This window comes from Schistocerca cancellata, chromosome 2, assembly GCF_023864275.1.
Source record: "Schistocerca cancellata isolate TAMUIC-IGC-003103 chromosome 2, iqSchCanc2.1, whole genome shotgun sequence".
NCBI lineage: Eukaryota > Metazoa > Arthropoda > Insecta > Orthoptera > Acrididae > Schistocerca > Schistocerca cancellata.
The window spans coordinates 1,140,521,260-1,140,540,062 of NC_064627.1; the positions used below are offsets into that span (position 1 = coordinate 1,140,521,260).

The window sequence follows — 18,803 nt, forward strand, 5'->3', positions numbered from 1 at the left end:
CTGTCTGTCTCCTTGTCCTCCAGCCCACTCTCTGCCTATCTCCTTCATCCCCCCTCTTTATGACCGTCTCGTCCTACCCCCCTCTTTCTGAAAATATCCCCCCCCTCTCTCAGAGTGGGTCGGGAACCACGTTGTCCCGTTACTTACATTCTACTCCAGCTAAAACATTCTCTCCTACCTGACATTGTTAAAGTGTTTTACAACTCCCATATCAGTACATAGAGAAATAAGGATTTCATGCAAACCAAGTACTTTGTCTTGTACAACTCTCTACACGCATTACACGTTGAATTTTGCCCACAGCTCACCCGAAAGTTCGTCTCTTCATTACGCAAGGTGGTCTCCAGAGCATGAATGAAGCCATGTACCACGCGGTTCCGTTTCTGGTCATCCCATTCATGGCTGACCAGCCACATATTGCTGCCAAGATTGCCCAAGCAGAGATCGGCGTGAGAATGGAGTTGAGAGACGTTACGAAGGACACACTACTGTCTGCTATACGAACTGTTCTGGAGGATCCAAAGTAAGTAATCGACATTCCTATCAGATTATGTGTCTTGAACACTTGTGATATGATCTAATATTACCACACGTATTTCTATTTCAATTACGCCAACACTGTAACTAAGCACATCGAATCACAAATGACTCATTCCCTGAAGATATAACGGTGCCAGGTGTACCACCGCCTCTAGCCGCGTTAAAGGCCCGTCTTCGGGACGAAATTTCTTCAGGTACCTCAAGACGAAGACACTAATGATAAAACCCCACTCAGTTTATGTGGGATTAAGACCGGGTGATTCAGCGGGCCATCTGAGCTGGGATACGTCGCTTGAGTGTTCGTCAACAAGACAGCCTTGTGATGACGGCTGTTATCGTCTTGTACGGCGGGTGTGTTCACAGCACACTGATCTTGAACAGGGAGAAGAAGGAGAAAGTCTTGGTCACCGAGGAGGCTGAGACAAACAGCCTGGTTAACGTTCCCGATAACCTAATTAAGTGAACCAGAGTAGTGATACGAAATACACGCCCAAAACATCACAGAAGTACCCGACCTTAACTACACGTCGTATACACTCTCGGCTAAAGGCCTCAATTCACCATCGATGCTCTCGAAGCTCAGCATCTTTCCAAAGCGACTAAATCGCGACCCGTCGGAGACGCCTGCAAGCAACTTCTGTCCAATCCAGTAAATTATGTTTTGTGGGTGTTCACAGATGTGAAATTGTCTCATAACGCCGGCCGGTGTGGCCGAGCGGTTCTAGGGGTTTCAGTCTGGAACCGTGCGACCGCTACGGTCGCAGGTTCCAATCCTGCCTCGGGCTTGGATGTGTGTGATGTCCTTAGGTTAGTTAGGTTTAAGTAGTTCTAAGTTCTAGGGGACTGATGACCTCAGATGTTAAGTCCCACAGTGCTGAGACCCATTTTTTGTCTCATAACGAAGATGACCGCTTCATTATGTATCATAAATGTCTACTTACGATGCAACTAGTTCCGCAGCGTTAGAGCTACGTCTTCACCTTTACATCAGATCAAAACATATGAAGATCCCTTTTTGGTTAAAATGTGGCTTACAGTATACTGCCACTTTGGCAAATGTAGGCATCGTGACATTCCTCACATTCGAACAAGTGCAACACTGAAATTACGTAATTACCTCTGGTAGACTGCTCATTCCGTATGCACGAATAATGAATATTTTTACCTCTAGAGAAAACTGCGAAACTATGTAGGAAAATTTATGTACTCTCATTTTACTTCATGATTTAGTTCAAGCAATAATCAATAGATCACCCAATTTTCGTAGTTAAATTGTGATAAATATGTTCAACCGTCAAGAGGATGGTAGCCCAATCTAAAATTTGGCAAAATACAGGGAAAATCATCCGTGTATAGAACATCTAGGATAGGGATATAGCGGTAAAACAGATGCGTGTAAAAGAATGAAACAAATGACATCTGTAAGTGTTGAAAGCTACGTTCACAATTGATTGGTGTCTCCATAGAGTGCTGTGTCCACAACGACCATATACGTGAAATTAGAAGGAAGGTCAGTGTTGGCCGTAATTTTGATGGTTTATTGGCAGCAAAATCGATTTTCAATCACATAGTGATCATCTTCAGTGCTGTAGTGTACAAATTAAACTCATAGGCACTGGTGTCAAGTTATTATCAATAACCAAAGCTATGAAACAATCACAAGGAGTTTAATTTGTTCACAACAGCACTGAAGATGATCACTATGTGATTGAAAATCGAATTTGCTGTCAATAAACCATCAAAATTACGGCCAACGCTGACCCTCCTTCCAATTTACGTTCACAATGGTAAGGTACAATAAATTTCTTAAAGCAGTCATGGTATGATGATCTATTTTATAAGTAGTATTTTATCTACATTTTTACCTCCACAGCCTATCGCACAATCATACAAGATCTGCTTTATGAGCATTATTTTACCTTACCAGTACGAATGTAGCTTTCATCACCAACACATATCATTTTTTCTGTTCTTTCAATGCATCTGTTTTACACTTCTACCTAGTTTTTCTGTATCGGGATGATGTTTCGTGTATACTTCCATATTTTGTAATGTAGTACCAACGTTTTGACGATTGAACATTTTTATCGCATCTGGGCAGACGGTCCGATATTGCGGAGCCTGTGTTGCTAACAAGTACGACGCAAAGTTCTCTCGATCATGCATGCTTGCTGTAAGGAACACGCTGTGCGGGGATTACAGCCGTTATGAAGTAAGTGATACGTATTTGCAGCTGTAAATACCAACAACCATCAACTGTATAACGGAATGAATACAATGAAAATTTGTGCTGGACAGTGATTCAAACACAGATTTTCTGCAATAAGTGGTATTTTCACTGTCGTCTTTTCCTTATACAGCTGACGGCTGTCCACCATGTACATGGACAAAGAATGTTGGGTCATCTACTGCTTATTGCGTGAACTGAATTATGAAATAAAAGTGAGTAAATAATTTCCCTATATAGTTTCTTCCGTTTTTCAACTACATTTAAACGAAACAGTATTCTTACACAGTATGCTGTTGTTTGTACACGGATGTGTCCTAGAAGATATGGCTCTAGATCTGTGAAACTAAAACTTTTTCCATTTCTCTCCGGGACTGGTACAGCAACAAATATATGTGATATGAAAAAACAAGCAGTTTTGGTTGCAGTGTTAAAAAATTTTATTACTTGCCAATGACGCATTTTACCTTAATTTTGCATCTTCGGCTTGGCCTACGGAAGAAATAGATAATTTCATATTAGTGGCATGACCCCACCTAGTGACACTGGATTTCTAAGAAAACATAAAACAACTTATCGATATTCGGTAGCTGTGAATACATGGGATGTTGTCGTTGTTGTCTTCATTCCAGAGACTGGTTTGATGCAGCTCTCCTTGCAACTCTATCCTGTGCAAGCTTCTTCATCTCCCAGTACCTACTGCAACCTACATCCTTCTGAATCTGCTTAGTGTATTCATCTCTTGGTCTCCCCCTACGATTTTTACCCTCCACGCTGCCCTCCAATACTAAATTAGTGATGCCTTGATCTCTCAGAACATGTCCTACCAAACCGATCCCATCTTCTAGTCAAGTTGTGCCACAAATTTCTCCTCTCCCCAATTCTATTCGGTACCTCCTCATTAGTTATGTGATCTGCCCATCTAATCTTCAACAATCTTCTGTAGCACAACATTTCGAAAGCTTCCATTCTCTTCTTGTCTAAACTATTTATTGTCCACATTTCACATCCATCCAAGGCGACACTCTATACAAATACTTTGAGAAATGACTTTCTGACAGTTAAACCTATACTCGATGTTAACAAATTTCTCTTCTTCAGAAACGTCTTTCTTGCTATTGCCAGTCTACATTTTATATCCTCCCTACTTCGACTGTCATCAGTTATTTTGCTCCCGAAATAGCAAAACTCATCTCGTACTTTAAGTGTCTCATTTCCTATTCTAGTTCCCTAGGCATCACCTGATGCAGTTAGACTACATTCCATTATCCTTGCTTTCCCTTTCTTTATGTTTATCTTATAGCCTCCTTTCAAGACACTGTCCATTCCGTTCAACTGCTCTTCCAGGTCCTTTGCTGTCTCTGACAGAATTACAAGTTCATCGGCGAACCTCAAAGTTTTTATTTCTTCTCCATGGATTTTAATTCCTACTCAAAATTTTTTCTTTTGTTTCCTTTATTGCTTCCTCAATGTACAGATTGAATAACATCGGGGATAGGCTACAACCCTGTCTCACGCCCTTCCCAACCACTCCTTCCCTTTCATGCCCCTCAACTCTTATAACTACCATCTGGCTTCTGTACAAATTGTAAATAGCCTTTCGCTCCCTGTATTTTACCCCTGCCACCTTCAGAATTTGAAAGAGAGTATTCCAGTCAACATTGTCAAAAGCTTTCTCTAAGTCTACAAATGCTAGAAACGTAGGTTTGCCTTTCCGTAATCTATCTTCTAGGATAAGTCGTAGGGTCAGTATTGCCTTACGCGTTTCTACATTTCTACATGACACACCGCGCGTAAAAATGACCCAGTAGGTAAATATTCTCTGTCAAAACTGTACACGCCATCCAAGCTCTGTTTGACTCAATGCCCAGGCGTATAAGGGCCGTTATTACGGCCAGAGGTGGTAGTTCTGGGTACTGATTTCTCAGGATCTGTACACCCAAACTGCGTGAAAATGTAATCACATGTCAGTTCTAGTATAATATATTTGTCCAATGAATACCCGTTTATCATCTGCATTTCTTCTTGGTGTAGCAATTGTAATGGCCAGTTGTGTATATTTTAGCACTTTGCCACGTAATTATGTTTGTTCATCCCTAAAGGAGGTACTGGTTGACCAACCTGCTAGATAATGAAAACATGCCTTCACGAGAGTGCGAGGGCAGCCACGTCACACTGTTATCTTGCAGTTAATAATCTTTTATATAAACGATTCGAAGGACACGCTCTAGGTAGTAGCCTAACTGATTTTCTAATGGATATCTTTGTAAATCATCTCGACTGTAAATTTTTCGAGAAATCACCGACGTGTTATAATATCCTATTTTATCGCGCTATGTCCATGATGTTACGGCTGGATTTAATGGTGATGCTTCTGAGACTGTTACGCTAACCAATGAATTCTATGCGCTCCATCCCAAAGTGGTGTTCGCCCATGAGAACATGGACCAAGTATTACGTTATCTTGACATGCGGCTGCTTCAGGTAGTTACTAAACTCCACATTGACATTTTCAGAGAAATGACCACGAGCGACTCCACTGTCCATCCTTCATCATAACACCCCCGGAAATACAGGCTCAGTTTTTTAAAAGCAATGGCTTCGCGGGTTCTAGTATTAGGTCTTAGCGTCTCAGCTATCAGCGTAGAACTTGAGAACCTCAAACACATTTTGTTAAAAATGGCTACAGCGCTTCTGTAGTAAATAAACTCTATGAAGCAAATAGGTGTAAAAATCACGTTACTTCTCCTAACACTCTGTATGATGTACATATCAACTACATACACTTGCCTTTTCTGCGTAACTTTTGGTAGGATCTAGCTAAACTCTTCCGTGGAACAGACGTTCAAGTAGTTCTCCCTGAAGGTAAAACTATTCAGTTTACATATATACGGAGTGAGCAGTCGATCAGAGATAAATATCGATGTTGAAGCGTGTACTTGCCAAAATGTGACGAATGTCAAGCTGCGTACTGTAGGGAAGCAGCCTACTCACGCCGTATACAATTCACATCAGTCTTCCCATTGTGTGCCAGCCTAGTCCGCTGTAACTAGCTCTGACGTCATAAATGTGGCGCAATACTTTAAAAATCAAGTAAATAAACTAAAATGTTTCTAGCACGTCAGGAGTAATACCAAATTGATATGTGTTGAATATCAGTTCGGTAACTTTAACCATTTTCGAAATTTGGACGTTTTTCTGTAAAAATCATTGGCGCAACAGAAAAGAGCTAGAGACTTAAAAATTTATATTTAGATTCCTTTTTCATAATTATTTAATAGAAACAGTCTTCTGGATCTCACGAATTAGGATTTTAGATGAAATTCATGATTTTCTGATTTTTGTCTTAAAACTTAAGCAAGCAAGATAGATTAAGTAGGCTAATGAATAAGGCTAGGATGTTTATATTTAAATAGTATGGAGATCCGCTATAATAACAAAGAGGTGAGAAGTTTCATTTGAATACCTATAAAACTATAGCGATAGCGTATCTCCAAAGGGCCAGTTCAGAGCTCGACTACTGCGTGCAGTGTAATTAAATTAATTCTCTCGCCCAAAATATTTAACTTAGCCACGTCAGACTGGTATTATGATTACTTACCTGTGTGCTGAATGCACATTTAAATTGAGAGCTTCATCGGCCATCAGCAAAAGAAGCTATGATTTATTTAATAACTTAAAGTGGTGCATTACTAGCCCAGCGGCTAGTCGGGAGAGCCGATTTGATCAGGCGTTCCCTTAGCCGTCCGCAACGTGGGCTTTATATATAAGAACGCTGCGCGAGAGAGGAAGACCTCAGTTCTCTCCAGACGCAGATTAGCACAACATCTGTGCCGGGAGTCGCGTCGCGTCGCGTCGCGTCGGTATCATTGCTATAAACAGCCTCGGATGCCGTATTAGGTTACTCGGGATACGCGTAACCATGAAATCATTTTCGAGTGAAGTGTTAATTCTGGGATGACTTTAATGATCTATCTTCAGTTTGCGTGTGTCGTATTTTCACGTGCCGCCGCGGGACAGACATTCTACCATTATTTAGTGTGGCGTTTGATGGTCATATTCATCAAATTATGGCGAGCATTCATTTAAACCTTTAATTTGAACAGTTATAGTTGCATCAGCGCATTAGACTCTGAACTGCTCTGTTAATCAGGTTGTGTGGATTCTTTTCTTTTCATCTGTGACTTTCAGAATACAGAAAACATTTTTTTTTTTACGATCGTTTTTGATTATGAATCCCAGACAATATCCTAATTCCTCAGAGCTATAAGCTGTGCTATAAGTGTATTTCTCAGATGAAGTGGGCACTAGGAATTCTAATTACAGGCTTCACGTTTTGCTAATCACTTTCTGGTTGCCAATATTGTAGTTAGAGAGCCAGTGTTGAGAATGGCAAAAGACAGCATAATTAATAGGAACATTCGAATAACAATTAAGTTTCCTACCCGCCGCCCCACAGTACATTTCCCAAAGTGGCAGAATACTGTAAGTCAATTTCAAGAACACCTCTTAAATAAAACGGCCAAGTTAGACATCACTCGGGCCTTGTGTCATACCTAAAATCTAGTGCCCTTCGCCCTCCCACGTTGCAAAATTTGAAGATTCCCCACTATGCTCAAAAAGGAAAAGCATTTAACATTCTGAAAGAAATGGAAGTAGCGAACTAAGCACATAGGACGAACACACAGGCGACTCCTAAATGAGTAATTGGCTGGAAGGTAGCAAGTGTATTTCGACACAATGAGATCATTATTTAATATTAATGGCTAAGCGCTGGATGATGTATAATTGAATTATGCTACATACTGCGTTTTCTGAAAGGTTATCTTGTTACGTTTTTAACTTTTAGAGTATACAGTTTTTATTTTTAGTTTGTACTTTCAGTGTGTGTTCTATCTTACGGACACTGTGAGATACAGGTGTCGCTAGCGGTCATGCGCTGATATAACTTCACGTTTTTAACAAGGAGAACCATTATAGTTTGGAAAATGAACTTTTTAAGCTTGTTATTCTTACAGTGCACCTTATAACGCATAGCTGCCACTGGCTCTCTTGAGCTAATGTAACCATATGTCTGTAACAAGAAGTTTCATTACTGTCTGGAAGTGCGATTTTTGACTCTTTTTATCAGCTTTTGCACTGAGGGAGGGCTGTGTTTATATAAGGTGTGACATAGTCAACAAAAAAATGGTTCAAATGGCTCTGAGCACTATGGGACTTAACTTCTAAGGTCATCAGTACCCAAGAGCTTAGAACTACTTAACCTAACTAACCTAAGGACGTCACACACATCCATGCCCGAGGCAGGATTCGACCCTGCGACCGTAACGGTCGCGCGGTTCCAGACTGTAGCGCGTAGAACCGCTCGGCCACCCCGGCCGGCCATAGTCTACACTGGCAGTTTTTGATATTGATGTGACTACGTACTATATTTGATGTTTTGTTTGCATTTAACAGCATCGTGTAGTTCACGACTTAGATGCCGCACGTGCTTGGCATCTGGAAATCGCACTGGCACTATTAACCAGTAGCGACAAGTAGCTGACATCGCACGATCTCGTGCATCAGGGGGTGTGGGGAGAGGCTTAGTTCCGGTTTTATGGAGATTTGGGTATGCTCAATGTTGTTGGCTATAATACTACTTGAGACACTCAAAATTGTTATCCGGAGGTACTCTTGCGTAACTCTGTCAATAATAAAAAAAATATATAATAAAATATTTAGATGTGGTGACTGGATGGGCTTTTTTGTTTCAAAATAGTTGATAATTTGGTTTTGGTTTGAATATAAATTACTTTTTGAGAATTGGTTGGTTAATAAAGAGTAATCCCGAGCAAACTTGTTGCTCACGTTAATTGCTGTAATACGAACTAATCTCGAAACACGTTAGATTTAAATTAAGAACTGAAATAATCTGTTGGTATTTTTGCCTCGGCTAAACATTCTTATCGAGCATGAGATCTTTGATTATTATTTGCAACTGCCCACACACGCTCGAGAGAATTTTTTCTTGCCATTTTTAATAATTAAATTGTAGTCTTGAGTCGTGGCTCCGGATCTCGGCCAAGAACTGAAAATGAAAATCTTAAAATTACGTCTTCTTCTGCTGCGTCAGTCGGCTGTGGGAAAAATGTTGATTATATTTTAAGCCGACGAATTCTTCGCTTCCGCGAATTTCATGATTTAAGATTGCCACGTAATGGCTTCTGTGGCTGCAGCGGCGGCAGCAACTGTTGCGCTGAAAATTACTCAGAATAGTGGTATTCAAAGGAAACGGACACGAGATAGGTCTCACCTCTTACAAATAAAAGTGGATAATAACATTAAACTAATATATTATCAGATTAATATTAAACTGAGTTTACATTCAACTGCCGTGAACCAATATGTCCGACTTCTCACACAGCAGACAAGAGAGAAAGAGAGTGAACTGATAAAAGAAGGCAATTGAACACAGTTGTTCTTTACATTAATTGTCCATTGTTGCAGTAGTGCTCACACGACTACTTTTTACACTCGAAAGTCTACGTCCATATTTTATATAATAATAACAACACACAGGAGAGAAATTATCTACCGCCTGAGCGGCCAGTATCGCACACAACATAATACAGGGCTATTACAAATGATTGAAGCCATTTCATAAATTCACTGTAGCTCCATTCATTGACATGTGGTCACGACACACTACAGATACTTAGAAAAACTCATAAAGTTTTGCTCGGCTGAAGCCGCACTTCAGGTTTCTGCCGTCAGAGCGCTCGAGAGCGCAGTGAGACAAAATGGCGACAGGAGCCGAGAAAGCGTAAGTCGTGCTTGAAATGCACTCACATCAGTCAGTCATAACAGTGCAACGACACTTCAGGACGAAGTTAAACAAAGATCCACCAACTGCTAACTCCATTCGGCGATGGTATGCGCAGTTTAAAGCTTCTGGATGGCTCTGTAAGGGGAAATCAACGGTTGGGCCTGCAGTGAGCGAAGATACGGTTGAACGCGTGCGGGCAAGTTTCACGCGTAGCCCGCGGAAAATTGGCTCATGCCACAACTGGAGACCGACAACGCCGACTTCATCTTTCAACAGGATGGTGCTCCACCGCACTTCCATCATGATGTTCGGCATTTCTTAAACAGGAGATTGGAAACCCGATGGATCGGTCGTGGTGGAGATCATGATCAGCAATTCATGTCATGGCCTCCACGCTCTCCCGACTTAACCCCATGCGATTTCTTTCTGTGGGGTTATGTGAAAGATTCAGTGTTTAAACCTCCTCTACCAAGAAACGTACCAGAACTGCGAGCTCGCATCAACGATGCTTTCGAACTCATTGATGGGGACATGCTGCGCCGAGTGTGGGAGGAACTTGATTATCGGCTTGATGTCTGCCGAATCACTAAAGGGGCACATATCGAACATTTGTGAATGCCTAAAAGAACTTTTTGAGTTTTTGTATGTGTGTGCAAAGCATTGTGAAAATATCTCAAATAATAAAGTTATTGTAGAGCTGTGAAATCGCTTCAATCATTTGTAATAACCCTGTATTTAGTATAGAGATAAAAACTCTCGTTCACTTTATTTTTTTTTAAATATCACGTTCGAGTTATTTGCAGTATTTACACTGGGGACGGCACAGTGCTCTATGTACTTCTAAGCTTTCAGATCATAGCAATGTATTTTTATATACTTTGTATTGTACTGTATGGAAATGGGGACATAGAAACGACGGAGAGGCTTCGTCCCCGCCGTAGCCCTCAGTGGTTCACAACAGGCCACAGCAGTCCACCCACCCCACCGCCGCCCCACACCGAACCCAGGGTTATTGTGCAGTTCGGCCCCCAGTGGACAACCCCCCCCCACCCCCCCACCCCTCCCCCGAGAACGTCAACGTCTCACACCAGGCGAGTGTAACCCCTGTTTGCGTGGTGGGAGTAATTAGGCTGTACGCGTACGTGGAGACAGTGTTTCCGCAGCAATCGCCGACATAGTGTAGCCGAGGCGGAGTAAGGGGAACCAGACCGCTCTCGCAGACTGGCCGGCACACCGGACCGTAGGACGGATTCGTGCCGGGGACCGGCACGCTCGAATTGTCCAGTAGTCTGATAATTCGTGCCATGCGGCCATAATCATCACATCGGAAACCTTTTCACGTGAATCATCTGTGGACATATGAGAGCTCCGTCAATGCACTGCCCTTTTATACCTTGTGTACGCGACACTACCGCCATCTATTTATATGCACATCCCGTGAATGTTGTCACCTCAGTGAAAATCTTCAGAAGCATATTATGCAATTGATAATTACGAATCCGTTTCTCTTGGAACGGAAATGTTCAAAATGGCTCTGAGCACTATGGGACTTAACTGCTGTGGTCATCAGTCGCCTAGAACTTAGAACTACTTAAACCTAACTAACCTAAGGACATCACACACATCCATGCCCGAGGCAGGATTCGAACCTGCGACCGTAGCAGTCGCGCGGTTCCGGACTGCGCGCCTAGAACCGCGAGACCAACGCGGCCGGCGAACGGAAATGTGAGCAGACTGTTTGCAGTCATACAATTCTTATGACACTCGATGCGTTTATACGTCATTTTCCACTTCCCTTGATTACTTGCCAGACGAATAGGTTATTTCACACTGGGATCCGCACCAGGTCAGGTTGACAGAGGAGATAGAGAAGATCCAAAGAAGAGCGGCGCGTTTCGTCACAGGGTTGTTTCGTAAGCGTGATAGCGTTATGGAGATGTCTAGCAAAGTCGAGTGGCAGACTCTGCAAGAGAGGCACTCTGCATAACGGTGTAGCTTGCTCGCCAGGTTTCGAGAGGGTGCGTTTCTGGATGAGGTATCGAATATATTGCATCCCCCTACTTATACAAATGGTTCAAATGGCTCTGAGCACTACGGGACTCAACATCTTAGGTCATAAGTCCCCTAGAACTTAGAACTACTTAAACCTAACCAACCTAAGGACATCACACACACCCATGCCCGAGGCAGGATTCGAACCTGCGACCGTAGCAGTCCCGCGGTTCCGGACTGCAGCGCCAGAACCGCTAGACCACCGCGGCCGGCTTGATTGCTTCCCCCTACTTATACCTCCCGAGGAGATCACGAATGTAAATTAGAGAGATTCGAGCGCGCAAGGAGGCTTTCCGGCAGTCGTTCTTCCTGCGAACCATACGCGACTGGAACAGGTAAGGGAGGTAATGACAGTGGCACGTAAAGTGCCCTCCGCCACACACCGTTGGGTGGCTTGCGGAGTATAAATGTAGATGTAGATGGAGAAGATTTTGTAATCTCTGATCATGGATCGCTCAGCATCAACAATGCTTTGTTGCTAGCACTCTCCCAGATTATCTTCTTGCCCTGGTTTGGTGTGTAGAGACTAAGTCGGTTTCCTCTCTTCGGTTCTATATGGGCAAAATCACAATCACAAGCCAGGTATCAGTAGCAGTAGTTCATGCACATGTGCTGTTTTGACTATCCTTGCTTCCATACAACACACCATAGTTGAGAATTCTGTGCTGTTTTCACTGTCAGTGATTTTCCTGCCTGGCGTGATATGAATACACTGACAGCAATAACTCGCATAATGCCAAAAGATGTATTTTTGCTGTTCAGGAATTAATGACTTCATTCGCTGCTTTAGACGACAGCTGAACTTATCGTTTTGTTTCCACTGTACAGGTACAAGGATAACATGAAGAGACTGTCGGCCGTGTTCCGCGAGCACAGGGCGGACTCGCTGGAGCGGGCGGTGTGGTGGGTGGAGTACGTGATCCGCCACAGGGGGGCCCCTCACCTGCGCAGCGCCGCCCTCGACCTGCACTGGTGGCAGCTGCTGCTGCTCGACGTCGTCGCCTTCCTGCTGGCGGTCGTCGCCCTCACACTTTGCCTCGTCTACTTCGTCACGCGGCGGGTAGTCTCCTTCTTCAAAGGCAGCAAGCAGAAACAGAAGAAACAGTGATCAACCAAAAAATACACTGTGGGCAGTGTACTATTTCGTAATCTGAGCTTCGATAATCTTGCCATGCCCCCAGTTCCTAAGGAATAGGAAAATCCAAATTGTAACACATTACATGTGTTTTATTTTCTGCCAGACGAAGTGTACATCAAATTAACGTTGCGATAGTTTTCAGTCTGGTATTGTATAATTCTCAGGCACTCCTGGGTGGGCAATCCAAACTGTAGTCTTGCAAGAAAACCAAATGGCAATCGAAGTTTTGTGTTATCTATTTTTTTTTTTTACTTGAAAAACAGAACTGAAATATCACACAACCCAAACAAGATCGATGGAGCTTTCAAAAATTCACGAGAAAATCGACTATTTCAATGAAATAAACCACGGAAACGATTCCAGAGCGGTCAGTACTACCTTGCCATCTCCCTGCCCGTGTCACGATTCTGTTGCCCTATTCATTTTTATTATGGATTACCGCTTTTAGTGTGCTGTTTGATTCTAACTTGACGATAATGGTGGGGAGTGGCTCGAAAATAGTTACCTTTCCGCCATGACATGTTAAAAAGGATCTGCACCACCTGAGGGTGCATCTTCAGTTGACGCTAAAGCGCTCCTGACGCTAAATATAAAGTATTTTGCACCGAGTGCGGATCGTTTCGTTCACAATGTAGAAATATGGCTTCAGTTGCCCGAAATTTAAAATAACATGGTCAAAATCGACTTCATCCATAATTCTCCAATTCTTGGCCGATTTTGTTGCCAGAAATCATTCCTGCGTCATAGGTTGCTCGCTTGCAATGTGGCAGGTCTGAGTTCGATTCTCAACCGATCTTTTTTTTAGCAATGGTAGATGTTCTACGAGCATTTCCCTGAACCACATAAATCGTAAATACGAAACAAAGTTGGTAGTCACTGGTTTGAGTCTAGTTTTGGTCATTACGTTTTTTTCGTGTTCGTATTTTCCATTTCGATCTAATACCTGCGTCATTGAAATGTAAAATTCATGAAATATATATTAATCAATACATATATAAATGTACTGTAGTCTTCTTTCTTTTGAAAGTCAATGTAACTGCCATGATCACTGCGTTCTCGCATTTGTTGGATTACTAGTCTCGGCAATATGTATTGTCATCCTCAGATCTATAAAAAGGAAAATATTTCGAGGTTGCAAGCTTACAACAATATAAAAAGTGTAGTAAGACATACACAACAGCACAGTGGCACATTAGTCTAACGAGTAGTCTGTCCCAGCCTACATGGCATAATACTACGAAACGGCAAAATGTGGTATATGTGTGTCTTTTTCATGCCTTTTGTACTCAAAGTTTGTAAATATTATATTATAGTACACTTGGCATGTCACTGTAATTCCTGGACTTTTTGTAGAATGTTCTTATTTAAAATTTTACTTATTGCAGGTATTCGTTACTATTTGTTGACTCCAGACTGTATCTATCTAAATAAATAGAATTTTATGAAGTTATTATTTTATGCCATATTATATACACTCCTGGAAATAGAAATAAGAACACCGTGAATTCATTGTCCCAGGAAGAGGAAACTTTATTGACACATTCCTGGGGTCAGGTACATCACATGATCACACTGACAGAACCACAGGCACATAGACACAGGCAACAGAGCATGCACAATGTCGGCACTAGTACAGTGTATATCCACCTTTCGCAGCAATGCAGGCTGCTATTCTCCCATGGAGACGATCGTAGAGATGCTGGATGTAGTCCTGTGGAACGGCTTGCCATGCCATTTCCACCTGGCGCCTCAGTTGGACCAGCGTTCGTGCTGGACGTGCAGACCGCGTGAGACGACGCTTCATCCAGTCCCAAACATGCTCAATGGGGGACAGATCCGGAGATCTTGCTGGCCAGGGTAGTTGACTTACACCTTCTAGAGCACGTTGGGTGGCACGGGATACATGCGGACGTGCATTGTCCTGTTGGAACAGCAAGTTCCCTTGCTGGTCTAGGAATGGTAGAACGATGGGTTCGATGACGGTTTGGGTGTACCGTGCACTATTCAGTGTCCCCTCGACGATCACCAGTGGTGTACGGCCAGTGTAGGAGATCGCTCCCCACACCATGATGCCGGGTGTTGGCCCTGTGTGCCTCGGTCGTATGTAGTCCCGATTGTGGCGCTCACCTGCACGGCGCCAAACACGCATACGACCATCATTGGCACCAAGGCAGAAGCGACTCTCATCGCTGAAGACGACACGTCTCCATTCGTCCTTCCATTCACGCCTGTCGCGACACCACTGGAGGCGGGCTGCACGATGTTGGGGCGTGAGCGGAAGACGGCCTAACGGTGTGCGGGACCGTAGCCCAGCTTCATGGAGACGGTTGCGAATGGTCCTCGCCGATACCCCAGGAGCAACAGTGTCCCTAATTTGCTGGGAAGTGGCGGTGCGGTCCCCTACGGCACTGCGTAGGATCCTACGGTCTTGGCGTGCATCCGTGCGTCGCTGCGGTCCGGTCCCAGGTCGACGGGCACGTGCACCTTCCGCCGACCACTGGCGACAACATCGATGTACTGTAGAGACCTCACGCCCCACGTGTTGAGCAATTCGGCGGGACGTCCACCCGGCCTCCCGCATGCCCACTATACGCCCTAGCTCAAAGTCCGTCAACTGCACATACGGTTCACGTCCACGCTGTCGCGACATGCTACCAGTGTTAAAGACTGCGATGGAGCTCTGTATGCCACGGCAAACTGGCTGACACTGACGGCGGCGGTGCACAAATGCTGCGCAGCTAGCGCCATTCGGCGGCCAACACCGCGGTTCCTGGTGTGTCCGCTGTGCCGTGCGTGTGATCATTGTTTGTACAGCCCTCTCGCAGTGTCCGGAGCAAGTATGGTGGGTCTGACACACCGGTGTCAATGTGTTCTTTTTTCCATTTCCAGGAGTGTAGTTCTCATGTTACACAGGGTGTAAGCACTATGTGATGTAACTAACACTGCCCAGTTTTATGGGTATGTAACTTTAACATTGAGCTATCGTGTATACTCAACTGTATCTTTTGTATGTAACCTCGACATATTTCCTATTTATGGGTCTGAGGACGGCAATAGATAGTGCTGAAACCAGTAATACAGTAATGACCTTATAAAGTGATCTTGGCAAATTAATTGGTTTTCAATTGAAGACTAGGCTGAGACATTATAGACTGCCTCCTGCATTGAATCATCACGTCAGGTATCTATAACATATATAAATGTCATTTTTTATGAAAAATTTACAGCTTTTTATTTCTAATTACATATCGCACACAAAATGTAAATTCTGAATTACTAATCTTTTATAACAGAATGTTAGCAAGAATTGTTTAAATAAAATCAAATATTAAAATTTTTAAATTTCTGTTTTGTACATTTTAGGCTTCACAGAAATGCTTTTTGAACATGCACCCTCTCTCTCTCTCTCTCTCTCTCTCTCTCTCTCTCTCTCTCTCTCTTTCCTTGTGCCTCTGTCCCGCAATTTCGCAGGGTCGGCATGGTTATCGTCTGATCTGGCAAGGTTAATTTAAGGATTCGCCGGATGCCCTTCCGGTGGATGAGAGGATGATGAAGACAACACAACACGCTGACGAGGACAACACAACACTCCGTCCCTGAACGGAGAAAAATGACCGACCCAGCCGGCAATCAAACCCGGGTCCCTTGGCGCGGCATTTCGCCGCGCTGACTACTCAGCTATCGGGGCGGACTCGTTGAAGATGCACTATTGCTCAAAAATTAGCATCAACCAGGAATCTATCCTGGGCCACGTATAGTGCACGAAAGCATTCGATAGAGTCGGTCATAAACTATCGATTTAAAGACGCTCGGAAAATCTCAAAGTGGGTTTTCTGCAGAATTTTTAAGACTTCCGTCCGTTAGATAGCGTTTTGATTGTCGCCCATGGAGAGTGAAATGAGACGCCAGGACGGCAGTGGATTTGTTTATTTAACTTATTTATTCGCTACAGTCTGGAACCGCACGACCGCTGCGGTCGCAGGTTCGAATCCTGCCTCGGGCATGGATGTGTGTGATGTCCTTAGGTTAGTTAGGTTTAAGTAGTTCTAAGTTCTAGGGGACTTATGACCGCAGCAGTTGAGTCGCACAGTGCTCAGAGCCATTTTTGAACTTATTTATTCCGGCCCTCAGCAGTCGTAGATAAGGAACAGCTTGGTGGAGGTGTCCAGTTGCCTCTCATGGGAAACAATAGACGTCCGGCATTGCTGACAGCGAAAACAGCGGCGGCGACGGTGACGCCGCTCGACGGCCGCTGTCAGCGACGCCTCCGGCTGCGATGTGATGACGGCAGGGCAGCGCATCTGCTGATACCAAGGAGGTGGCGTGCATTTTAACTGTGTTTGAAACACTCATTTGTCACCTCAACGTGGCCTAAGTTGCCAAAAGCCGGTTCGTGATAGAATAAATATAGTTTCGCAGAATATTAGGAAGTTTTTCTGTTTTAATACTGTAAGGTTTATAATTTTAACAGCAAATATGTGCTAACTTTATAATGCAATAAACAAATGCAGCACGAATTCGTCACATATAATCACCCACCCTGTTTCATGTTCTATAAAATTAAAAAAAATTTTCATGAATGTTTCTGTGAAGGTCAAAATGGAAAAAAAATCATGTTAATTGACAAAATTGTAAGCTGAAGACATTTTTTTTAGCTTAGTGCACCACACCAATACCGAAAGGAAAACGAAACGCCAGAACGAAAGGAAAGGTGCAACAGCCATCTGAAGATGGGTTTGTGGGTAATAAGTCCGAAACCAGTAATGGTTTCAGTTAAATACTCTTTTTTAAGGCACACTTGTGACTGGTTGTTGGTTAAATTACAAATCTTAAAACTGAAGTATCTGTTTGGTAGCGTTCAGTGTAACACATTCGATTCCAGCATTGTATATAAAAAAAAAACTAAGCTCATTGAGATTGGGAGGAATATGCCTGTACACAAAACAAAATTCTGATCGAAATTCTCAATTCTCATGCGGGTTATAAAATTATAAATATAGAAAAATAACAATTTCGAAATGCGAAAGGTAGTCGGAAAATTAGAACTGCTTTGAAGTAATTCTATCCCGAAAAATCTATGACCATTCGATTAGCAATGACTACTACTGTAGCTAGTCAGTGTTCATATCGTTTCAAAACTGTGGCACTCGTGATGTCAAAGGTAAATCTAACACTTTTGAATATGACACCAGGAGTGAGATAAAAGACTGTTTGCTGAGAAAAGAACGTACAATTAGATATTGAAATACTGACAGAAATTTTGTTTTATAACAATCTGTATTTCATATCGTTTCAGGACTGTGTAACCGATTTATTAGTACCGAAAAACAAGGACAAATACAGCATTCCTCAGTTTGAAGGAAAGATTGCGTCAAAATAGCTTCTTCTCTTGACAATATATGCCAAGAAAACGATATACGATAGCGACGACTTACTTTACAGTTTAACTTGATATTGTTTTAATAATGCTAGTTGTGATAAATTTTTATGAAAGGTAAAGTTTATATTAAGATCTGTCATTGAATTGCGCTCAACTCAGCGTCGGATTTTAACAATTTACCATCTGCATCGTGTTACTCACACGAACTCTCGGATTTTGGACACTTTTACTCTTCGCTTCGCGCTACCCATTAAAAAGTTGGTAGTATTCATCAGTATTTCACGACCATTTCAGGATCCAAACTTAGGTCTTTATTTCCTCCTCTTTCAAATTCGCAGCTTCCTCCACAATTCAGATGCACGAACCAATTTCGCTCTCTCCTTTAATTATCGAGTATTAAGAAAAGTGAGAAGCTTGAATTGTGATACTGTGATGCAAAAAATTTATTTCCAGTTTTATCAGCAGATACGGATTTATTTTCTATCTGCAACCTAATGCTCAGCCTAATTTAATTTAAACTCCATACAGTAACAAACCCCCATGAACCACAGACCATGCCGTTGGTGGGGAGGCTTCCGTGCCTCAGCGATACCTACAGCCGTACCGTAGGTGCAACCACAACGGAGGGGTATCTGTTGAGAGGCCAGACAAACGTGTG

General features: G+C 42.9%; 1 protein-coding gene across 1 annotated transcript in view; it reads left to right on the plus strand.

Moving 5' to 3' along the window:
- Positions 1-12,735, plus strand: part of LOC126161279 (UDP-glucosyltransferase 2-like) — a 102,802-nt gene extending 90,067 nt beyond the window's left edge. Inside the window, exons 6-7 of the mRNA XM_049917018.1 lie at positions 304-523; positions 12,456-12,735. Coding sequence (XP_049772975.1) covers positions 304-523; positions 12,456-12,735 — 500 coding nt within the window. The remainder of the gene's footprint in view (positions 1-303; positions 524-12,455) is intronic.
- Positions 12,736-18,803: the final 6,068 nt, after the last annotated feature.